Source organism: Palaemon carinicauda, chromosome 8 (genome assembly GCF_036898095.1).
Source record: "Palaemon carinicauda isolate YSFRI2023 chromosome 8, ASM3689809v2, whole genome shotgun sequence".
NCBI classification, from domain to species: Eukaryota; Metazoa; Arthropoda; class Malacostraca; order Decapoda; family Palaemonidae; genus Palaemon; species Palaemon carinicauda.
The window spans coordinates 140,502,560-140,530,059 of NC_090732.1; the positions used below are offsets into that span (position 1 = coordinate 140,502,560).

At 33.2% G+C, this 27,500-nt stretch overlaps 1 protein-coding gene across 3 annotated transcripts in view; it reads right to left on the reverse strand.

Annotated features, from left to right (window-relative positions):
* The window catches only part of LOC137645986 (phosphatase and actin regulator 1-like), an 868,819-nt gene that overhangs the window by 505,780 nt on the left and 335,539 nt on the right, over positions 1 to 27,500 (reverse strand). For 2 of the 3 annotated variants that reach the window (XM_068379094.1, XM_068379105.1), the window contains exon 2: positions 24,278 to 25,324. In XM_068379094.1, the coding sequence (XP_068235195.1) occupies positions 24,278 to 25,324 (1,047 nt within the window). Of the gene's footprint in view, positions 1 to 24,277; positions 25,623 to 27,500 lie in introns of all 3 variants that reach the window. The other variant, XM_068379095.1, reaches the window with a different exon arrangement.

A 27,500-nucleotide genomic window follows, 5' to 3' on the forward strand; every position in this document is an offset into this window, starting at 1 on the left:
CAAGATGGTCACCTTTACTCCTCGTAATATTTTATCTTATCCAGAGTTGAATGGGAGGAAAAAAAAAGAGAGAACTTTTTTCTCATCCCATTTTCCCATTCTTTGAGTCTCTTATGCTTTTTGAAGAAGAAAAGGGAGGAGGAGGAGGAGGAGGAGAAGGAGGAGAAGAAGGAGAAGGAGGAGGAGGAGGAGGAGGAGGAGGAGGAGGAGGAGGTTACTAGAGCAAAAATATGTTTCAAATTAGAATCAAACAATTTCTTTGTGGTGTTCAAGCAGAAAAAATAACAACCCCAAAAACTATACGTGACTTTTTCTTAACTTTACCAAATGCAAGAAAAAGTACTTTCGAGTATCTACGTATGGCATGGTAAATATACACCAAACAAAACTAGTACTGTAACCAAACAGGAAGTAGAATATCTTTCAACACTTACCCAGCTCGTCCCGTATAGATCACGATGATACTTTTGAACTAATTAATTTCCATAGTCTCACTCACCTGAAATTTAATAAAATGTAAAAAATTAATAACATTTTTATTTCAGAATACATTTGAATGGCAAGTGCAAACAATATGTTCAAATTCACTATGTATAAAAATGTTATCTAGTATAGTTTATGATTAAGCTCAAAAGAACAATATTAATTAAAACCTAACATTCGACAATTTTATACATTTTTATTGTAAAAATTACATTTTTTTTTACAACGTGTATGTAAGACAAAAACAATCCCAGTTTTAAATCAAAAGTATGCTAATAAGACAGATGAAATTTAAAATGTAAATACATTACGTTTCGCTTATGAATGCTCAAATATTACCGAAACCTTCTAACTTGCTTATAAGAATATAAATATATTCCCATGACTAGTAATGAAACTTGAATTAGAATAATTTTGATAACTAAACTTGTATACAAACAACAGACAGGCAAAGGCAAGACTAAAACTAATTGAAAAAATATGGGCAAAACACTAACTACTTATCTAAGAAACCTCTTTAAGTATTCAGTATTTTAGGTGAATGCCAAAAAGAGACATGTATTCAACGTCCTATCTAAAATACTCCTGTGAAACACTGATAATACTTTACCAAAAAATAAAAGTAGGACAAGTCCCCAAATTTACTAGAAACTTCAGACCAGGATTTATATTAAGAATTTAACAATTCACTATCGCAATAGAATTCTGATTTGTTTATTGACTCTATCAATATAATTACAGCTGTAAACTCAAGGGGAAAGCATCCCTTACGTTTTACATTCATATTTCCAAAGGTAACATCAAAGGTAAAATGAATTATGAAAAGAAAAACTATAATAATAATTACGAAACGAAGGCTGCTATGAGTCTTCAAATACCGAGAGAGCCGATACTGGGATCGAGGATATTAAAAGGGGAATAAAAACTCATCTTTAATACTTTAATTACCGACCCAGCCAACGTTACTAGACAGAATGAATCATCCCGAAATTAATATAATCCCACAATTAAATCGAGGCATTGGCGGATTCTCGTGTGATTAGAGAGGAAGGCTTTGCCAAAACTTATGATCGCCGAGTTACATAATTCAAGAAACCGAATTATTAAAATGAGTAAAAATTCACACACACACACACACACACATATATATATATATATATATATATATATATATATATATATATATATATATATATATATATATATATATATATATATATATATATATATACCCCACCATATGACGTTAATTGATTCCAAGAGATCAGATTGATGTCGGATTTTTGCCCTATAAAGCGCCTTATTATTATTATCATTAGCCTAGCTACAACTTTATTTGGAAAAGCAGGATGATATAAACCCAAGGTTTTCAACAAGGAAAATAGCCCAATGAGGAAAGGAAATAAGGAAACACATAGACGTACTGAACACGTAAAAGTACTCACAATCTGCTATAATTTATAAAATACATAAACTTACAATAATAACCTTCCATGTGAAGTACAGTGCGTGATTGTTATTTTACAAAATAGAGACCGACGTAGGGTAGGGTAAAATGATGTAAAGTTGGAACTGACATATGTTGAACTCACGTAAAGAGCGGTGTGTATGTATATATGTATATTTGTATATATGTAGTTGCTAGCCCAATGTACCGGAGCACCAATAAAATTACTCTGATATCCAAAATTTTGAGAAAAAATTAGCACAACTTTGGCACGGAGATTTTGTACTTAGAAATGCTGCCGTGACAACTAGTATAAATTAATACACAGGTATATATGCAATGTCTTTGTTAAGATACCTTACGAGCCAACATTTCCAGAAATTTAAAATTTTACCTGCATATCGTAAAATTGTCTACCAAGGTCTTGAAACCTATTGATTTCAACTATTCTATTGGCAAAAAAGCTAAAACATCATGATTTCTCCAACTTTTCTTTCTGGAGCACAAATCTTCTTCTTTTAATAGTGACAAAAAAAATAAGGCAGAGTGTCATTACAGATTGTTATTACTGAAACATATTCCCAACAAAGTGGTACAAAGCAATAGACACCTCTTCACGAAAACGGAGAATTTGTGCAAAGAAAGACTGCTAAAGGAACGAAATTAGCAATTGCTTTATCTAAGGCAAGAAAGTATGGCAAGAAAAAATATTTTCATATTAACCAAATATGAAACCAAATCTTTTCCCCGTAACACAGCCCTTCCCCAGACGACGCCGTGAGCCAAAGCAGGCAAAGGATCTTTAGCATCGCCGGGGATTACTTCTGACTAAAAGCTTTTCTCTGTTGCTTTCTCTTCTGGTTTCCAATGACTCCGCATTTACCCCGACTATAAACACCAGTCAAAGATTATTTTCTAGCTATTTGAAGAAGGATTAGTGGCAAGCCATTACCCGGAAAGAAGATTTGTAAACAGCCAAGAGGCTTTTGATGATCAGTTATGGAAAGTCACTTTGCTGAAATTTACATATTTAGCACTTAACACTTAACGCTGGAGCCAAACACAGTCTCCAGTTTGTTGCCTCAAGAAAATTCCTTACGCATAATAAAAGGGTAAATCAAGGAACCCGGCCGAGGAATTAGGTCAACATTGGAACAAATGTAGAAAAAATGGATATCTTGAAGCAGATGATCAGGCATGGGAGTGTGAATGAAGCCATAACCATTATCATAAACAACTAATTTTCTCTGGGGTTAAACACAATATAACATTACAAAGGGATAATTACAACTTGAACATTTTCTATCACGAAACAATTTCTATGTCTACAACAACCAATCATGTTTTTCATTTCTACTTCGTCCATCATGATTAGAAATCCATATAACATGAAAAAATAATCAAGAAACCTCCAGAATGAGCGACCATGAGTCAAACTGCCCATAATAATGATCTTACTAAACATCATGGAATGGTCAAATTCATTCAAAACTCAACTAACTCTCCAGCATTCCAAATCTACATAATAAATAGAAGAACAAAAGCCCTCAGCCCAGAACACTGAATAGCAATTAGACTTTAATTACAGAATGTAACTTGCATTTTCATCAACAATTCTATGACACAGAGTATTGCACTATTCATCTCTTCCATGTCTCCTGTGCTTCCCTTTATTACACTTTTACAACTATTGGCGTTTTTCAAAATATGCAGATATTTATAGGAAAAAGTACGAAGGCCTATAACTTGCAATTCAAAACTTTACGAGGGACCATTCCCGCACATGAAATAGAAATAGGAATGGATAAAAATAGCCAGAAAACAATGAAAAAACCTCTGATGATAAAAAATCAATCAACAGGTAAATCTCCTTCACTATCGCGTTACAAGGTAAATTGGTACCTTTAATACCTACTTACTGCTACAGTGACCTTCCCCTCTATTTCTCCATTGGATTAAAAAAGTAAAAGATGAACTGAAGATAAGTCTCCTAAATTTTCAAGACTCGAACTTACGCATATTTTTCTTATTCATAACTATTACTAAATAAATAGGCCCTTTTCAACTGAAAGGGACTGACCCTACACAAAAAGAAAACCATAGTCACTGCCACATTCATACATGAATTCTAAAAACCTTGATTATGCCCTATGTACCCTTTTTCCTGTAAAAACAAACACCTCTTTCCCAATCACAAAAATGGATACCTTACTGATAACCCAGAATTAAACTTCAAGATTACATCTGCACTGTAGTTGAAATTTTTGTTCTTCTCTATACAATTTTTTTTTTCTCGATTATTCGTTAACGATACTAATTGTAATCGAGTTCATATGCTTACCAATATATAACAGAGATTTACATATATCTTTCCAAATAAAAATAAACAAACAAAATTTATGTAAAGGAAGGCATTTTATCTTAACCTTCTTTTTCAATACAGGCATACCACACTCCCAGCAATTATGATGTTTACCAGAGAGGTTATTAATATAGTACCAAGGTTTTCATTACTTTCCGACAGAAGTGTTTTTAAAAGCCAAATGTTAAAAGCTGTAGCATTATTTCCGACAATCCTCTCGCTTTTATATCAAATCACTGCGTATTTTACTATTCATTTACCTTGCACGAAAACAAAACTTTTGGTCACGATCTAATTTTTCAATTTAAACAAGTGCTAGAGAATTTTCAAGAGATTGTTGATCTATTTCCCGCAGAAAAAGACTACTATTATACATATTGGCGTGAGTGTGTATATGTATACCAGGTAAAATTGTATCACACACACACACACACACACACACACACACATATATATATATATATAAATATGTATATTATATATAATATATATATATATATATATATATATATATATATATATAAATATATATATATATATATATATATATATATATATATACTGTAATGTGCATGTGTATATATGTGCACACATAAGTATATATATATATATATATATATATATATATATATATATATATATACATATATATATATGCATATATATACATATATATATACATATACATATATATATATATATATATATATATATATATATATATATATATATATATATATATATATATATATATATATATATACACTTATGTGTGCACATATATACACATACACATTACAGTATAAATATATATATATATATATATATATATATATATATATATATATATATATATATATATATATATATATATATATATATATTACTGCATATATATGTATATATTTAAATAGGTAGGCTTTCCCTTTACACAATCATGATTTAGTTCGTCTTGTTAAGAATTATGATCTGGTGTTTTAGTTAAACTATATTTCATGGATAACTAAACCAAGTACTTAAAAGCAAAGATTAAATATAAACGTTTTTAATTAAATGTAAATCTGGTAATGCCTACACTATATATATGAACACATATAACGAATGATAAATAATCGTTATTCAATATCGAAAACAATATGGGTAATTTAACTGGTTTTACTGCACATATGAATGAATCCCATGTTGATTAACAGCAAAGTCCACACCTATGCAAGGGAAACCAATCCAGTATTCAGCTCGTTTCAAAATGAGGGGGAAAATGATGCCTGGCAGAGGAAATTGATATAATGCAGGGTATAAAACCACAAGGAAATTTTATAGGAGGTAATAACCGGGGAATCCTCAGTCTCCTGATTTATATGTCAGTAATAAAAAGTGAAGTTACTTTACACGTTGGAGAGAGAGAGAGAGAGAGAGAGAGAGAGAGGAGAGAGAGAGAGAGAGAGAGAGAGAGAGAGAGAGAGAGAGAGAGAGAGAGAGAGAGAGTATTTTTAGCTCCTCGGGAGATATCAGGTTCAAGACAGGGTGGCGGGATATTGCAGGCAGAGAAAGGAGGACTGAATATTTAATACTTTGACTGAATCTCATTAGCACTGCCATCGCATTTTTTGTTTGCTGGTTGGATGTTATCTTTCTTCTGGGAGTTAACTTTCATCGCTGAGATTTTGTGGAACCATCATAAACCAGTGAAAAATAACAACATGCGTGCATTTCTGAGAGAGAGAGAGAGAGAGAGAGAGAGAGGAGAGAGAGGAGAGAGAGAGAGAGAGAGAGAGAGAGAGAGAGAGGAGAGAGAGACACGGCCATTGTATACCTGTTCTTCTGCGCACAGCAGCCTCCCTCCCCCCAAAAAAAAACAGCTTCTTTTTTCCGTTCACTTTAATGGAAAGAGAAACGCAACTAAAATAAATCAACCCAAATATCCAGCACTATTTCCTTTATTTCCACTAACAGAAATTTTTTTGTTTTTTCTTCGCATATATGAGTTACAACACCAAATAATAGACTCGATTAAAAACATCCTGGGTCAACATCCAAATCCTGATGTACCTAAAATATAATCAAGTGTACCTTCTAACATAACCTTCAAAAGTGTTTCGTAATAATTAGTTCAAGGGTTCATATCATGCCCGAAAAGACATTCAAACGAAACATCTGACCCGAAATCGAAATCCAAGCAGTACGCCGACTACTGATGGAATGAGTATAAAATTAAGCATACCAGCAGCTTATCAGTTCTTATCTACAGAGAGTAAGCGACCTTTGCTTTATTTCAACGGAAAAACTATTCTACGACTAATTACTACTGAAATGAAAAAAAAAAAATTATTGCAAAAGATATTGAATAAAAAAAAGTGCTGCAGAAAAAGGGGCAAGTAGGAAGACACGAAAAGGAACCCTTTGCCGTATAGCCTCCAAAGATTTGATGAATGAAAACATTGGATATACAACCACACATTGATTACATAGTAATTGCTAACGAAAATCTTTGGCACTCCCTTTTGTTACAAAACACCTACAAAAAAGAACAACCACAAATCAGAAAGATTTAATAAAAAACACACAAAATAACCAAACCGCTCATTGAAATTCTGTTAGTTCCTTCTTGGTCAGGGTAACAACAAACGACGAAACATCAATTAAAAATCACAGATAAAAAATCACATAAAACCAAACACCGAAAACCTGAAAAAAAGACAACTGAATCTCATGCTGTCCCATATAATTTGCCCACAAAGAACATAATGGACTGTTTACTTTAATGTAGATGCCACACAGGTCATATCACAACAGAGTATATACTGTTTACTAATCGAAGGAATCCCGTTAGAATTACGGTGTGAATAGGTTAGATAAAGTTACCTCTATAATACCACAAGAGGCTGGTCATCATCACCGAACAGGTAACACAATGCAAACCAGCAGAGAACCAAATAAATGTCCTCTCACCTAATATGTCCGCAAAAGTGCAAGTGGATAACCTTACATGAGAGAGAGAGAGAGAGAGAGAGAGAGAGAGAGAGAGAGAGGAGAGAGAGAGAGAGAGAGAGAGAGAGAGAGAGAGAGAGAGAGAGAGAGAGTAATTAAGACTCGACCATAAATCCACGTGCCCCAGATTTAAACTAGAAAATGGGGACGCAAACAATCATAAATAATATTGACGATATTGTAGGACATTCAGTTATCAAAACGAGTAAACTTGCATTTCATATACTTACTGAGAGAGAGAGAGAGAGAGAGAGAGAGAGAGAGAGAGAGAGAGAGAGAGAGAGAGAGAGAGAGAGAGAGAGAGAGTATACAAATACACCATAATGTCCTTGATTTAGACAATGACATAAGACAGTGAAGTAGCTGATAAAAAATGTTCACTAAATATAGAGTAAGTCCGCTTTTCAGGGAATAAGTTTTTTCCTTCCTTTTCAAGTCTAGAGTGTGTGACGGAAGGCAACACCCAAGCAAAACTTTGACGAGAAAGTAATTACAAAATGCGCCCGTGACACCGTTTGAAAAGAAAGACGAGGGGGAGATGGGAGGGGGCTGTGAAATGAGAGAAAAGACGAGGGGAGACGGCCCAGGAGGCTTGTCATCTTTTAAATTTCTCGTGATATTATCACGAAGAATCTGATGTTTAAATATTCTTGTAATGTGTGTGTGTGTGCATATAAATATGTGTATATATATATATATATATATATATATATATATATATATATATATATATATATATATATATATATATATATGCATATATATATTATATAATATATGTATATATATATGTGTGTATATATATATATCACTAAGCTGGAGGAAGGATAAAAAAAAACGAAGTTTTTGGACTAGCACTTTCGTATTTTCATACCTCTTCAGTCCAAAAACTTTGTTTTTCTGATCCTTCCTCCAGCTTAGTGACAAGTATATACATCGCATGCCTGAGCGATAGATCGTCTATATATATATATATATATATATATATATATATATATATATATATATATATATATATATATATATATATATATATTATAATATATATATATATATATATATATATATATATATATATATATATGTGTGTGAGAAAAAATTCATATATATTTATCAATGCAGTATGTAGCCTGTTCAAATTTTATTTGATATGGGTAAATAATGTGAAATTAGAACAACCATAAGACCACAAGGTTTCCAAGAATGGAAACCTATACAACAAATACAGAAAATCAAACGAGGAAGAGATCTAACCTTTAAAAGTTTAACCTACTTCGCTAGTGGGAAAGAACTCAAGGATATATTCCTTGACATGTACTTACTTTCGGTACTCTACTGATTGAGGATCCTGTAAATGAGACCCTTGGGTGAGATCTATAAACTGTACGTGATATTACAAGAAATGGATTCAAAAGATTTTTTACATTTTTCAAAGAAGGAAATTGAAAAGGTTCCAGGCTCTTGACAATACTCATTTCTAAAGAAAACTTCAACATGAATATATCTTACGAATATCCGTCTTGTATTTGTCCATATTTATCCGAAAAAAAAAAACATCAGCAAATCATATTACAAAAAAAATTAAAAATTAGTAAAGATTTCCTTCACGCGAACTCCTATGTAAGCCATCAGAAATGTTCTCCTTACATTGATCATGACCTACCAAGGGAGATAAAGAGTTTAAAAATGAAAGGATTATAATGAATACATCACGAGAATGCACGGTGAACAATTCTTTCTGCTGCTGGGTGATTATTTTTCCATCCGCGCTGTCTTTTGATACAGTCCCCTTTAAAATCAAGGCAGCCGGACTCATTTGCGAGCAGTGCTTGAGGGGGAGCACGAAGCACATCTTATTCCTTGCTTTTCTCAAATTTATCAATGAAATAAACAGATGACGATTAAATAAGGAATATGAACACGTACCCATGAAATAATAAATAAGAACAGATGATATTTTCATAAGAAATAGTGTTCAGGAAATAACAGATACATGTAGATAATACTAGTAACGATAAAAAATAGGCCAATTAATAACACGAAATATCGAGATTTTATCCATAAAACAAAAAGATAGAAACATATATCAATGGAATAACAGATATGCAAAAAATATAAGACCGCACAGCAATGAAATATAAAATGGAAACCGACACTGATGATGTATATTCCCTGACATAAAAAGGCGGAGGATATCAAGTAAATATAACAGCATATATAAATGTCATAATGTTTTTTAATCAAATAAGAAATAACAGATAATTTTAACACAAGCACTTACAACAGAGAAAAAGAAAGAATAAAACCTGAAGCTGAAATAGATCTCAAGTTGAATCAAATCGTGTTAGATCAATGAAATAGCTTCGGTTAACAGAGAAACAAGAATAAAACAAAGTCGTAAAACTGGTACGAAGAAACTGTGTTGTGACATATCAAAGAAATAGAAAGATGATATAATAAAGAAGACATTGTTTAATATTCAATTTAAGGCAAGACAAACTGATAAAAGACGTGAGAGAGAGAGAGAGAGAGAGAGAGAGAGAGAGAGAGAGAGAGAGAGAGAGAGAGAGAGAGAGAGAGAGCACATTGTTCAAGCACAATGGCAGAATTTCTCCTCTTCCTTTTTCACTCTTTGCACCTCCTCCTCCTCCAACGCATGAACGAGACAGAGGAAGAATAAAAGAGGAGAGGAGGAGGAGGAGGAGGAGGTGGTTATGTATCATCGCATTTTAACCAGTCTATAAGCTGACAAAAGGTCCCCTCTGAAAATGGTCTCTTTTCGCCTACTGGGCAATGCATTAGGGAAATCACATTTTAAATCTTTTCTCCCTTCGTCTTTTCTGCAGGACAAGGTGTCTATTGATTTTTCCACCGTCCATTTCCTTCCCAGTCCCTATAGAAAAATTAAACGGACCAAGATATCATTTCTTTAAAAAAGTTGCTATTGGTAACACGAAACGCGTTTTTGAAGTCTTTGTAAAAGCAAAATTACTTTTGCCGATCTTACTTGCCTCGTTCACTGTCTGATTGTTCTTTATATCATTTGCGAAAAATTTAAGCTGGAGAAATTTTCAATTCAAAGTTCAGGGACACCAGCTGACGATGTATATTGAAATTACTGATGCCAATAAAGAATACATGACGTCAAAGAAAGCATTAAAGCTAACGTTATTCCACTCTTCGCCCACACAATACTGACTGACAGTCAGATCTGTTACACGAGAATGAAATCTGCGCTGCTACCCGAAGGACAAATTAAAGCAGAAAGTTGAGTAATGAAAAAAGAAAAAAAAAAAAAACGAAAGCGCGAGTAAAAGTGGAATAAAAGATAAATTTAGAATGAAGGTGCGCGAACGAATCTATGAATGGAAGGTTGAAAAGCCAATCTACATGGAAAAAAAAAAAGTTCTTTTAATGAATAAAGAATTCAAAGCCTTCCAGACTTTCATATTACAATGACCCCCTGGAACTTTTAGAAACTTACCGACATTATAATAAACTAGAATTATAATACAATGACTTTAATTATAGCGATATGTATTCTACTAAGTCAGACTTTGGAGATTTAACTACTTTCCAATCCACTATGAACCGCCCATAGCAAAAGGCTAAAGCCTGAAAACAAATCCTGAGTAATTCACTGGTATAAACCTGCTCGCAGTCTGAAAACTGTTTAATGCAAGCAAATGAAACTTGGTTTACAGTACGTGAGCAGCTTAATGTATAACAAATTAAACCTTCTCAACATACTTGTGATTACATTCCTACATGAATTTTCCATTCAATAGAACTAGAATATTTCCGGAAGTGACATTAAGCCTTCTAACATACATGGACTAAAGTCTGTAAAGACTTCTCACATAAAAGGTTTGGTATGCAAATAAAGTTGACAGAAAAGTATTACAAGTAGAAGAGTATTGTAAAAGAGATTTGATGAAATAAGAAACCCATTTTGAGTAAGGAAACTATTTATCTCCTTAGCATAGAAGAGCTCAAAAATAATTCCGTCTAGTATATTGGAATTGATTAAAACAGAAAAATACCGGTACCATAACAATGATTTTCATTATTAACAACTAAGTTCATTTTAATCCATTTACGATGATAGCCTGTAAATACCAAGGCAAATTATTCAGAATGCATTCTTTATTATATATTTCTAAACATGTCATTCCTCTACGTAAGATTTAAAAGTAACTTGACTAGCGAAAAGAACCTTCTTCAATGTTCAACTAGACTAAAATCATAAACTTTTTAGGTTATATATATATATATATATATATATATATATATATATATATATATATATATATATATATATATATATATATATATATATATATATATGCGTAAAAATCACAGGAAAACGTGATGCTCAGATGCAGAAGAACCACAGGGAAAATGAAAATACAGAATATACACTTGAGTCCTGACTAGTTTCGTGATACTTCCTCAGAGGACTCTGAGGAAGTATCACGAAACTAGTCAGGACTCAAGTGTATATTCTGTATTTTCATTTTCCCTGTGGTTCTTCTGCATATATATATATATATATATATATATATATATATATATATATATATATATATATATATATATATATATATATTATATATATACACACAAAGAAAATCTAATATTTAGCAATAAAGTATCACTTGGTAGACACCGTATCTCCGTTAAAGCACCTAGCACCTCTACAATGAATGACTCACTTGTACAAATACATGGATAGGAACATTATGAAATCTGTTGGTTGAATCTAAGGTCCGAGTTTGCCCGGTTTCATTTAAAAAGGACACGCACAAGAGCGATAGTTCCATTAAGACAATATCTTTAAATGTCCATGGCTGTCTAACAACATATAATCATATGGAAGACATCAAGCCACATTTTTTCCCATCATGTTCTATTAAGTTAATTTCAACTATTTTTGAGAAATTACGTCTTATAAAGAAAGACCAACAGATTTGTGTCACTTGTCCAAAGCCATATAATTGTAAGAATGAAGAATTATGTTAACCTAATTAAATACTCTTTTTAAATCATCAGTATTATCAAGGAAGAGTAAATGAACTCACACGCACTTAGTGAGAGCTTAAAATAAATACCCAGAAAACAGAAATAAATGGTTAATATTTCTCGTAACTGATATTGCTACGAAAATTACTTGCTCTTCTGGATTAAGTCCTAAGCCTGGATTGTGTAGCTAGCATTTAAGATATAATTCCCATACTCACAGTGGTACGAAATAGAACACTTAATATGATTTTAACAAAACATAACATCCGTGCCTTGGTATTTCTTATTCATACCCAACGGAAAAAAATAGTTAAATTCAAAAGCATTAATGTAAAACAATATTTTACTCAAACAGTAAAATTATATTTATTTTTCGAATATAAGATATTAGATACAATCCTGTTCTGCTCCAAAATAATAATAAAAAAATAATCAATTTACACGTTTGCTATTTTTTTTTTTTTAAATTACTGTCTTATCAACAGTGAGCATCATTACGATTACATTAAAGTGCATATCTTCGAAAAGCATATCCATTTTTAATCACTGTGAAACAGAATACAATGTGAGGACAACGAATATCACTTTAATCAGTTATTCGAGTACAATAATCTATTTTGCAGTCGAGTCTCGGAAAAAAAAAATTCTTCATGATGTTGGAACATGATTGACGTTGAGGCAGGTGATACATTACCTACTGCAGTAGAATGACACAACAACATTCTAAAAATGTCTACCACTTAATGAAATTATCGTGGAAATGCCGATCGCATTATGAAGTTGAAGATATCAATCACGAAGTAAGATTTCAAGGAAAATAGAGACAGCTCAATCAAGTTCTTACGTAATGTCAGTTATCCACTAATATAGTTCAAATAGTGAGAAACAATCTGTAAGTATTCCTAGAGCAATATGTCCACAATCTACTTTAAGCCGACCTCTTTCAAGAGGGCATTACGACATACGAGATGTTCATGAAGACATCGTTACGGTTCATGCAAATCAGGCCGCTCTGGGAAATTCCTCCTGACACTATCAATCGTTTGTGAAACACGATTGTTTCTGAGGACAACTATTTTCAGCGAGAGAAGTTCCTGTATCTTCGGGGAAACGTTGGTAACTCGAAATATGTGGACTTCGTGTTCAAAGCTCACGGTCTGATATATTTCACTAAAATAACCCCTACATTGCTGTTCCTAAGAGTATGGGGTTTGGGAAAAGCAGAGACGCCTCTCTACAGAGTCATCAATAGCCACTGACTAGGTCCCCTACTAGTCCGAAGGTGGAAGGGCTATGCAGATGACCATATGTATTTATGTCTAGCCTCTAAGACCTGGCTCTTGCCTATGCCGCTCATGAACAACCTTCCAACATCGCTAGCCTTGGTGCCATATGTAAGGGATTTATTTCAATAGAATAAATCATGCATAGAGTACTTCATGTTTTAATAGTTCAAAGATTATCTATAGATATTAAGATAACTGAACCCAAAAATCTCCCTATTTAGCAATCTTTTACATCATTGAAATTATAAAAATTACCGACGTAAAGATGTGTATGCATAATAGTCTACCCTCAACAATGCAGTTGGAGCTACGACAAAAAGAAAAGCATGACTAACACAGTAATGGACAGAAACAGGCAAGGCGGAAAAAAAAAAAAAAAAAAAAAAAAAAAAAACCTATAGTGACCACTTTAATACTGGTACTATCAAGCTAGATCAAGTTAAAATTGGTCAGCACAGGAGTAGTGATAACAAACTTCTTTTCTCAAATCTAATTCTAAAAAAGTAGGAAAAGTAAACTTTTGAATAATCTTTGCCAGGCAAATAATTATACATTTTCATTATACTGTCATAAATAAAACTAATAAATCAGTTATCCCGTAAAACGAAGTTATGACCGACCTTAGATATCAATTACACTCTGATGAATAAAACCAATCATCTAATGAAGTGAATGGTGTGATGAATAACGAGGATACATAATCACAATCTGATGAATAACATTACGCAATCTAATGCATAACTGGTGTTTATAGCAATCAACTTTTAATGAGGAAAAAATACCCAAAACAACGACCAATGTCTATAAATGCCAACAACTATCCAATAGGAAGAAACTTAAGAACACTAGATAACCATTACGTTTGACAACTATCACATAAAGAAGTGAATGGCAAAGGACCAAAGACAACGCTCAAAATGTGAAATAAAACAAATAAAGAGGACACCCATCCAAAAAGGATGTTAATATCATGTCAGTATGATCATAATATGATTCATGATAAATATAATCGAAAACAGTGAGAGGTTTCATGGATCTCCGATAACGATCGCAATCAAATGCAGAAGTATCTAAGACAAAAACCATCTATCATCTAAGGAGAGAGGATGAAATTCCAAAATTTGAAGTAAAATATAGTTAACTAGAGCGGGCACTCGGTAGAGCGCATACCTTCGCCTATATCATGTTGAATATCACAAGATAGACGATTGAATTATGCATATTTTGGTACTAGTTTCATGAAAATCAGATAAAAATTGCCCACGATATGGCAATAAGACATTTTTTACCTTTTCGTGACTTGGCCCTGACTTTTGGCCCATAATGATATTCTCCTTGGAGCATGGCCAATCAAATAATTATACCAATCACAAAAACACACACAGACATAACAAATACACAAACAGACATACAAACAAATACACTCCGATCAAAACATAACCTTAGCAACGAATTTGGGGGAGGTAATAGTGGAACTAATAGTTCCAAAGCGCCACCTGTCACCAGTGGCACAAACCTCTTCCTTCCCCTTAAACATATAACCACAACTAACAGTCATTGTCGACTTAAATACGAATAAAATTGATGTCTAAAAATGATAGAGGTCATTAGATGTAGATATTGCATACTGGATGATCCCAATCTAACTAAAATAGCAATCATCTCTAATGAAATACTGACGTAGATGAGTTCATATCCGTGAACACTAATACATATATGACAAAGATCATGAAAGCAAAATACTTGAGATTAAAATCCTTCTTTCAAACTCTAACAAATACCATCTAAAGCCTCCCGAATAATTATAATACTCTTATATAGTCAACAAACACCATTTAATCTAACAAAACAGCCATGAATATTAAAGAGCCAGAAATAAAGATAACGATTATATCATTTACTTGCAGAAGCATACAATAACTTTTTTCGATCAGAAAACGGAACTATATGAGCAGTAATGAAACATCGGGAATCAATTTGAGGGTTATGAAATGAAAAACACAAACTGGCAACACAAGTTATTAAAAATGCTAAGCTACAAAGAGGAAAACAGAAAGCAATAACAACCGAGTATGAAAGCCTGAGCTTAATATGTTGCAACTTTGGGATGGTCTTTGATAGTTGTCAAACTAGAGGATATTCGGTCATAAATTCCGAGAGCGATGATTAAACAATTAATGCCCAGTTGCATTCTCTAAGACCCGCTATAGAACAAGTGGAATAAAAGTGGAATGAATAACAGAAATATCGCATTCCCCTGTCATGGTCATTTCTTATCATTAATGCCCGAATTAAGTATTAATTTACTGAAAGGTATTAGCATGACTCTAAATCTATATCTTTTTTTATAATTTTGCTCTTACTGTAAATTCCATATCATAAAATTGATATGAAACACCAAAGGTAACAATCCTGTCCTGGTAAATTCAACAGAAACTTGTGCATATAAAAAACAATTCGTATAATATTATGTCATAACAAGTGGAGCAGAATAACTTATGCTCTCTCAAGTATAAATTTGCACATCATGCCAAACGGGATTATACGTTCTTTGGCACTTTTCATTTTGCATTCTAGATGCACAAAAAAATGGAAATAAAAAAACTGCTGGTCTGACAATGGAAATAGGTGAAAGTTTCAATTCATTTCCAATGAAACCGGCCTTGCTTTGTAAGCTACTTCCATAAATCTAGAATGTTCTGTTCAATGCGACGCAATGATTCTGATATCACGCCTCGACTCTGTAAAGAATATTCATATCAACGTATACTTATATACACATGTACACACAGACATACACACACACACACACACACACACATATATATATATATATATATATATATATATATATATATATATATATATATATACTGTATATATATACATATATCTATACACACACACACACACACATATATATATATATATATATATATATATATATATATATATACACACACACATATATATATATATATATATATATATATATATATATATATATATATATATATATATATAAATGATAATTTTTTACACATTTAAACGTGTTTTTCATATTTCAAATAAGCCACATATATTAATACATTAAAGTCTGGATTCTCTTAACGACCTCGGGATCAGAGCCCCAGGCGAAATCACTCAAAGACTATAGTATCAGACCGGCAGGGATTTGAACCCTGGTCCAGGATACCTGTATGCCAGTGACCCTGCCACTCAGCCACGAAGAAAGATAAAAGTCAATGACAATTCTTCTGGATTCTCTTAACGACCTGAATTTGACAGGTATATGTACAGAAGAATTGTCATTGACTTTTATCTTTCTTCGTGGCTGAGTGGCAGGGTCACTGGCATACAGGTATCCTGGACCAGGGTTCAAATCTCGGCCGGTCTGACACTATAGTCTTTGAGTGATTTCGCCTGGGGCTCTGATCCCGAGGTCGTTAAGAGAATCCAGACTTTAATGTATTAATATATATGGCTTATTTGAAATATATATATATATATATATATATATATATATATATATATATATATATATATATATATATATATATATATATATATATATATATATATATATATATATATTAAATCACTTTCATTAAAAAAAAGTGGGTTTACTTATCATTCCTGAAAGCAAATGATAGAAAAATCTTTAATCTAGAGTTTCATTTACGCATCACTGCTAATCACTTGCAATAACATATTATCACTACCTTTCATACGAATTAACTTTATCACTCACTAAAAAAGAATATCCAGGATACAAATGTTTTCAGTCCGTAAGTAACGACTTGACAAAATGTGATACTTAGCCTTGATAATTTATCAAAGCAACTTTTAAAATGCTGGAACTAACGCTATACAAAACTTATCTCATTAAGTAGTTACAGAAAGCAATTTAGTTACAGGAAATTTCAACAAACAACAGACAAATAAACCATCATTAATCATCAAACCTAGCCGTTTAATAGCAAGCATTCAGAAGTGGGTGTATACGTGTATGTATATGTGTATATATAAATTTATCTCCCCTAAGTAATAAAGGGCAAAGTGTATGATTATATAAATAAAGAAATATACATACGAACACGTACACACACAAATATATATATATATATATATATATATATATATATATATATATATATATATATATATATATATATATATATATATATATATATATATATACATTAATCTTTCCTGACCCATTCTTAGAGGAGAGGAGTAGTCATACCCTGATGAAAGAGGGTACCCCGAAAGGTACACTCTCCCACAAATCCCCGAACCAACAGGTTGTAGTTAGGAAAGGGGGAGGAGGTGGGAAGGGTTGAATTTGCGTGTATGCATATCTATCTAAAGTCTAAACATTTATACGTCATTTTAGACGTTTTGGGTACACTAGTATGTGTGTGTGTATATATATATATATATATATATATATATATATATATATATATATATATATATATGTATATATAAATATATATAAATATATATATATATATATATATATATATATATATATATATATATATATATATATATATTTATATTTATACATATGTGTGTGTTTATACTAACTAAAAAAATATGTATTGTGCAAAGACATCTACTCAAAGCATGTAAAAAATACGATGAGAGAGAGAGAGAGAGAGAGAGAGAGAGAGAGAGAGAGAGAGAGAGAGAGAGAGAGAGAGAGAGAGAGAGATACCCTGTCAGATTTTTCAAACATCAATAACCCGCTTTACATACCAAGTCCTACCGAGTGAACATTAACATTAAAATATACAGCACAGCCTACCGTGTTTAACTATACAAACAAATTCTACTCCAGTTATATAATCGAAACCTTCTGCTTCCATTCAAAGACCGAATGGAAGAACGTTTCCTCGGAGTTCCACATCGGTAATTGTATATCCGTTAATTTCATGCACGAGATATCGGACAAATCCCTTTATTATCCTTTGACCTCCGAAATTAAAGTGAAGCTCAATTAAAGCAGCCGGGGAATGAAATCCCAATAGTATGTTATCATAGATCGAGCAAGAAAAGATGTAAATTAGAGTTGAATGTTTACTAATCTAAAATGAAAAAAAAAAATCCATCGTTGGGGAAAATGTCGATTTTATAAAACAAATTTAATGCCTAAATTCGTATCTATCAATAAACAATCCATATTCCAGATTAAATTTTTTTTTTCCAAGTTGGAGCAGAAATTAATACATTGCGATCTTATGTCTCATACCTTCAGAAATATAAACCGTGTAGATAAGGCTCATGTGTAAACTGTACCTCAAAATGAAAATAAAGCAATAAAACAATAGTGCTCTGATGTTTTAAGTTCCAAGGAAATCTACATTCAAGTGATATTTAATGTTATACGTTCCTTTAACATCTCGAAAAGACACCTGAGTTCACCAACAAGTTCGTCTCCAATGACTTGTACTTTCACACACACTCACACACACACACGCGCGCACGAAAAAAAAAAAAACCTAACTCGTAAACTCTATTACTAACCTTTTACATAATGTTGTATATACCTTTAATGTTTCTATAATGAGAGAGAGAGAGAGAGAGAGAGAGAGAGAGAGAGAGAGAGAGAGAGAGAGAGAGAGAGAGAGAGAGAGAGAGAGAGAGAGGGAGCTTACCAACCTGCAAAATTAAATCAAAACCATAGTTTTTTTCCTTATCCGGTGTTCATGTCGAGTGAATATATATTTTGCAGCATTTAAGCAAACACGACATGTAATTGAAAATTTACATCTGTATATACATCTATGTGTTTGCGTTTGTAATATATTTAATGAGCGCAGGTCTCGAACTGACGTCAACAGGTCACGTGATCAATTATGGATGTTTTGATGACGGTCCGGGAGTCCTGCTTAGCGACTCAAATTTCAATTGGAATACTGTATATTGGAAGCATTTCCCTTTGCCAGTAAGTGGTCATTTCAAATTTCTATTCACATTAAGTATACATTCCTGTGATCCGCGGGAGGGACATCGTTCACCATTCCCCCTCCCCCTCCCTAGGAATTCCTGCGTGCCTCTAGTGCTATGATTTTCGTGCCAATGCTCTCTAATGAAGGGAGGGCATTATGTAAATTATGTAAAATACTGACAAGAAATCAATTAACGCTGAATAGCACTATCATTTATAGTTACATATGCATGTTTATCTTACGCAATAAAAACATCTGGTTTACCCTCATTTACTTGAAGAACCTTTCAATTCTGCTAACAGAAATTAAATGTCTGTTTTTTAACATATAAACTGCGTATTATGTCAAGATGACAGATACGAAAACAGTATTACTAGAATCAGTTTCCAGAAATTAATTTCACAAAAAAATTAATGGAACAGAATTATATTTCAACAACGTTAATAAAAAAGTGCATCTCGACTCTGCTAACAAATAAATTTCAACTACGTGAATTTAATGATATACTAATTTACGAAAATGTATACATTTTATCAGAAAACTACTTCATTCTCTCCCGTATTCCTTTAAAAAAAATCCATTGATTTCAAAATACTAGGTTTCAACTATAAAAGAACCATGTCTTTAAAATCACTACAGCATTTTCATATAATTTAAATTTATGAACAAATTAAAAGCGAACGACAATCTTCCTATAACGGGAAAATATATTTGATCTAAATGCTCAAAATTACTGCTGGCCCGATTTTCTAACTTTTTGAACTCCATAATGTTACTTAGGCATTAATACCCTATTTGTGAAAAAAAAGTATATGCCTAAAAGCAAGTATTAACATAATGCGTACCCATCAGATTTATCTTTCCAACTGAATTTTTGTAGGTTATTTCTACTGCAAAGACTTAATCATAGAAAATAAAAAAAATGCATATAATTTATATTTGTAAACGGAAAACAATATTAATTAAGTATAAGAAAAGTGAAAGAAGTACTTACATTTCCTCGATAATTCACTGAACAACTACAGAGAGAAACAAATTTACAAACAAATATTACTTTATTTTTTTCACAATATACATCATGCAAACATGCTGAAAAGACATAAAAATTAAAGCATCGTACAACGATCACACATGAAGGTGCTTTAAACAAAGCATGAGTAACTCATTATTACAAGTGCAATATCAAAAGTAGAAATAGACTATCCATCAAGAAAACATATATCAACATTACAACACAGTGGATTAAAGTATGGCAATAGCCTAACAAAATTGACAAAAACATTCAACAATGTTAATAAAAAATAGTTCACACATCACATTGGTTAGTAATATGGTAACATTCAACATCAAGCTAATTCCTGTATTTAAGACAGCTCGTTTGTATGGTCTAAGAATACACAGATACAAGGCAATCATATACAAACTAGACAAACACATAACAAATGTTGCTGAAACTACATACAGCTACAAACAAATATAATAATCAACAACACTAGTGGAACTTGTGTATATACAAGAATAAACATAATATACTGTGCAACATGGTGCAATATAGTAGGTGCAACGCAGGTGCATATAGAGCAGCATAAAAAGGAGCTAATTCAATAACATTTGCGTCAGATACCAAAAATTAAAAAAGTGATGCTATCTTCGTACTCAGAATTGAAAGGCGGGTGGGGGCGGATGGGGGCGGGGGGGGGGGGTGGAGGTTGGTGGAAGGGATGATAAAAAAGATAATTACCTCTCATTGATTTGGGGGTTTCCTGGATAGGTCCTGGCTCTAATGAGCAAATCTATTATGAGTATGTCAAAAGGAAATTTTTGAATCTACAATACTAACTATAACTAACCCGGATGCACAGGCTCTGCAGTACACGAACTAGTAGCATACATACACGCACACACACACACACACACACACACATATATATATATATATATATATATATATATATATATATATATATATATATATATACATATATACATATATATATATATATATATATATATATATATATATATATATATACATATATATGTATATATATATATATATATATATATATATATATATATATATATATATATATATTTATATATATATATATATATATATATATATATATATATATATATATATATATATATATATATATATGTGTGTGTGTGTGTGTGTGTGTGTGTGTTTCCTGTTCACCCTCGGTACACTCGGAAACAACACTCTTCCACAAATTCCCGAACCAACGGGTTGTAGTTAGGGATGGAGGAGTGGGTGGGAAGGGTTGAATTTGTGTTTATGCACATCTAAATATTTAAACCTACAATTAAAAGATACACCAATAATAAAAAATATTCAACGAATTGAATGGTAATTCAATAGCAATGTGATATTCAACTTAATCCTATTATAAGACAGAATTTTTCGTAATCTCTTGAAACATTCTTCTCTAAATGCTTCAAAACTATAAGTGTATAGCCAACGAAGATAACATCTCACCTTGCTTACAACATTAAAAATTATATAAATGATTAAGGAGTCATTATGTATTTACTGTACTTCTAAAGCAAGGATGCAATAAAAACTAACCAAGAACAATAAAATGCATGGTAATTATCGACAACGAAATTAATTAAAAAGGTGGATAAATCCCTTCTTCCTTTAATATACTTACAAAAACAAAAATTACTGGATCAAAGTTATAATTATCAACATACTTTAGCCCGCATTATTTTTCAAACATCGTTTAAATTATATCCAACCGAAATCATTCCTAGTAGTAATAACTATAGCATTGGATATGAAATATCTGGAGTCTCATAATCGCTATTTAATCACACTGCAGCATACTTTATACCTACAACTCTTACAAAATAACAGATTTTAATGATATCGATATGAAATATTCATAGATTTTAATGGTAGAAACAGTCAGCAAAGAGATCTATGACAAGTGGTTATATACACATTAAAGTTATTTTTACTGGTTTTCGTAGGGAATGAAAAAAACTTATTTACAAATCTGAAGCAAATATATATTCTTGAAACAATCTTGTTTAGCAGATTGAAGAGAATTTCCTAAACGAAAACATTCAAAATAATACAACCATTATATTTAACGTTTGGAACTTAAACATTCATTAGAATATCTTACTGGGACTGAGAATCTGAATATTATTTTTTTCAAGGGATTAGATTATTTCCATAATACCTCCAAGCCCATATTATTACTCCAAAGTGAAAAATATAATCGCAATAAAATATATCTAACTCTAAAGTAATACATCAAATTTATAATATACATAATTTTTTGTAATAGCAAGATGGGATCAATGCAAATCTCCCTAAAGAGCTTCTCAAACAGATGGGTGCTGAGGGTGCATGATTCCACAACTTAGATCGTTCACTTTATTCGAACAAAAAACTATGTTACTTTAATTCTGTATCTAGTTACAAAAAACATATTCAAGTTAAAATTATCTTTCTCACAACAACTTTGTTTAGAAATAAAGTCAATGAATACTTAATAAGACTATAACATCGTAAACGATGAGTGTCCTCCGTTTATATCTACTTTATGTTGTACTTATTTAAAATGAAAAGCATAAAACTACTAAGAAGAACAAATACTTGGATTAATTATAAAATATATGATAATGGTGTAATAAACAAGGATTTTGTTCCACAGAGCACTTTTATGCAAACCATAGCTACACTGTTCATAATGACGGCTTACTGAGTGCAATTAGCTTCCATTACAGATACGCTTGAACAAATCAATACAGCAATATCAACAGCGACAATTAACTATTCCCATTAACAGCACACAAACAAATGTGATTTCAATCCGGGCTGATTACTGTAACATATCTGGCGCAGGTAACACAGTTGTTTATGAAGTGACCAATAAGCCCATACCATTAACCATCCAAACCTAACCCATCAACCTCTCCTTCAGCCCTTCCACCCAAATCCCGATCTCTCAACACCTTTTGCCATTTAACGATAAACCCCACTTTAAAATCAATGCTGCAATAATGGAGAGCGTCAACGTTAAAGTTAACCGACTCAGCCCCTCGGAACCACAGAGTTTATCAACACCTTCCGATGCGACGAAGGGTTGGTTATTCATGGGGGAGGGGGGGGGGGCATGAGCTGATTTAAAGGTAGGGGAGGGGTGTCATGAGCTGATTTAGGAGGTATGGGAGTATGTAAGGTAGTAAAAGAAAAACCTTAGACTTTCATCTCCTTACCTGCGTTGCACCCACACTGGTCTAATGACAAATTAATATATTACGCAATACTGATCTTTCAAGTTCCATATGATATATTTATCCCTTTGGTTGCTAAGCAAACAATAAAGTAAACAAATAGTTTCAATAAAGAGTTCCAAGATACTATGATCCATTGCTATGAGAATGGACATCATTAAAATTTGATAAGAAAAACAAACCTATACACAAGCATTAAATTAATAAGTCAAAGAAAGTGTCATATCCTGGATGATAAATTGTTATGACATTAATCTGGACACATTTGTTTAGAATTCATATTAAGCTTTAGAAAAAACACAACACAATGAAAGCCACATGTGACACATTCGTAATGGAGGTCACATCCATTACAGCACAGGTTTTGCGCGCCACGTTTAACGTAAGGATAGCGTCAGGCAGAGTTCATGCAACATAATCAATCTTACGCAAAGGCGTTCGCCGTCATCATGCATATTACCTGGTGGTTCCACGGGTTGTCCCTCGGAGTTGTAGTAAGCCCAAACCATCAATTTCTCAAGAATAGAAGATCCCGACGAGAGGTCTTCCGATGATCCATAAAGGTCCTCTTCGTGTTCTTCCATCAAGGGCTGGCTGAAGTAGAACCCGTCTTCTTCGCAAAGGAGGGAAGACGATCCTGGCCCTCCTCCCTCCCCGTCAGACAAGACCAAGTTTCGACGAGCCATCAGAGGCGGTCGGGCGCCATGGAGACATCGGGTGGGCAAAGAGCGAGTTTTCAATTCATCGCCAGGACCTCCGACCATAGCAGCAGGAGCTGACGCCCCTCTCTCGTGGGCGATGCCCCCAGCCATAATAGCAGCAGGGGCTCCGTGAGGATCTCGCGGCAAGGACCAACAACCAGGGCCAGGTACGAAGCCACTGCCGTGGATGTAACTGGAGGAAACGAGGGATGCTGGTGGCGGGGCTGCAGCGGCCTGCTCACTGAGACTGGTTGGGCAAGAGAGGCTCCCAGTGCCACCTAAAGGGGAGCGTGGCGCCAAGGAAGGCAGAAAGGAAGGCGGGGGCAAGTCGTCAGGGCATAGGACAGCGGGAGGGAGACCGGCGGCGCCAATGCGAGGATTTGGAGGAGGTTGGTATTGGAGGACAGGCTGAAAGGGAGGGTATCGGGCAACAGAGTTTCCAGATGCCCCGGTGACCACTGAATTGTTAGACCCTGGGGTAGGGGTGCTATTCACCCTGGAGGGTAATCCTACCAGGGGGGTTGCTGTAAGGAAATGAGGGGGTGGCCCTTGAGCTAAACCTGGCAATGGTTGTGGCGCGCACGAGATCCCCGATAAATGAGTGACACTTCCGCCTAATCCTGCTAAATTAAGCTGTGAACTGGTCGTGACTTGATTCTGTTGCTGTTGCTGTTGTGAGGATTGCTGCTGCTGCTGTTGCTGCTGCTGCTGCTGTTGTTGTTGCTGCTGTTGTTGTTGTTGATGTTGCTGCTGTTGAGCCAGACGGGTGAGGGAGGGGGCAGGTGAAAGAGCTGGCCTGGGCGGCGCTGCAGGAAGAACAGGTCTCGGGTGAGTATAGGGTTGAGGGGCGGGCAAGGGTGGGCGGGGCGGCTGATAAAGGCCCTCATCATCACCAGCGTCGGCCGGCACCATCACGCTGGTATAGTGGGTGGCTGTGGTGGTGGGTCACTGCACTCCCACCCCAATACCACCACCACCACTCCACCTCACTCCTCACTACCACTACACAACCTCAATCAAATTAATCTTTGGCATTACATTTTCTAATTCATTATCAACCAATCATTAAGCTAAAAATTCAGTACACAATTATGGGTATTGGTCCTGGAAACAAAGTGAAAATTAAAAAGAAAATTTCCTGGAATGAACAGATTGATATAGACAATTTTAAATGAAAGATGACGAAGAGAAGTTCAGCAGTTATTCATTACTTCCTCAGCTCAAGCTGCAACAATAGAAATATGGTTGAAAACAGACACATCTGATGCTGAATTTTCAAGAAGTAATTTCTTTCTAGAACCTAAGATGGTGGAATAATTGTCATTATATTTCTAACCAATGATAAACTACACTTATGGATATCTAAGAAGCAAATATTTAAAACTAATAGTTTAAATTCAACAATCCGAAATTGGAAAGAGGGAAACAATGAAATGGCAAACCTCATAATTATCAGAAAAGTGTAGGAAATTGGCACTGCATTGTCAAAACAACTATCCTTAACGTAATTTTATTTTCAACCTGGAGCTTATAAGACTAATTCGGTAGCGAGTCTTAAATTTGCATAAAAGTTATGCAATGTAAATATTTAGAGGAAGATAGTATACTTTTTTACCTTTAATACAACTGAAAAAAAGCGTTTATAGTATGAAAAATAAATTATATTGGTTGTAGATGTAATACAATAAGAAAGAAGCATGGTATAAAATCAACGACTAAGGATTAGCCAATAAATTTTTTTTAAAGTAAACTTTAAAAATTATTATGCAAATCCGGTATCTGATTTCGGGATTAGAATAATCAAGTAATAAACTCTTTTCACATTTCAACACTGCAAAATGAACTTCAAAAAAAGGATCTATTATAAAACAGCATAACAGAAATGAATAGCAAACATAGGAAATAAGTGAACCCAACATGGAAATAAACGCTCATTAGGAAGAGTGAACACGAAGAAACAAACAGTGATTTGAAAAAAAAAAATGAAGAAGAAGAAGAAGAAGAAGAAGTTCGCAGACTCACTTTTATCACCAAAGTTACCGATCACTAATTAATCAAATTCAACAGTCCTAAAAACATCTGCCGTGAACATATATGAAGTGTGGAATGGGAGAGGAGATTTTATAGAAGGGAATGTTGAAAGAAATAAAAGAGATTGTTCAATGGAAGAAAAGGAGAGATTGTTGGAGGCAAAGGTTGGAATGAAAGTAGGGATTCTAGTAAGTCAAAAGCTTGGACTATAGAAGTGATTGCTGGAAGCAAATTTTACAATAATATGATATCTTATGAATAACGGCAATATTCAAAATAAAAATAAAATATCGAAATCCCCCGACTATACATTCAAGAACCGGAGCAACTATAACCTCTATATGGTGACCAGTTGCTATGTGAACTTTATATTATGAAAACTATGTAAGCTACAGTAATTAATAATGCAACTATAAAGAAGAGAGAGAGAGAGAGAGAGAGAGAGAGAGAGAGAGAGAGAGAGAGAGAGAGAGAGAGAGAGAGAGAGAGAGAGAGATATGGCCCGGCTTATGTAACATATACATATATATATATATATATATATATATATATATATATATATATATATATATATATATATATATATATATATAATATACACACACATATACACACAATATATATGTGTGTATATATATATATATATATATATATATATATATATATATATATAATTATATATCCATTACAGGCGTTCATACATATATAACCCATAAACAAAAAATAAATAAATTGAAAATAGATTAAAAAAACTAAAACTGAGTATACTTTTGAAAGTTAAACTGTTTCACACATAAGTCAAAACATATTTGAAAAAGAAGCTATACTCCTTACAATCTGAAATGGTAAAATACCAACACAAACACGGTGAAGCATTGGGCGATAAAACCCATTTTTCGACAAATATTAAAGGTGTGAGCATAGAAGAATCTCCTCCCCAACCCCCTGCAT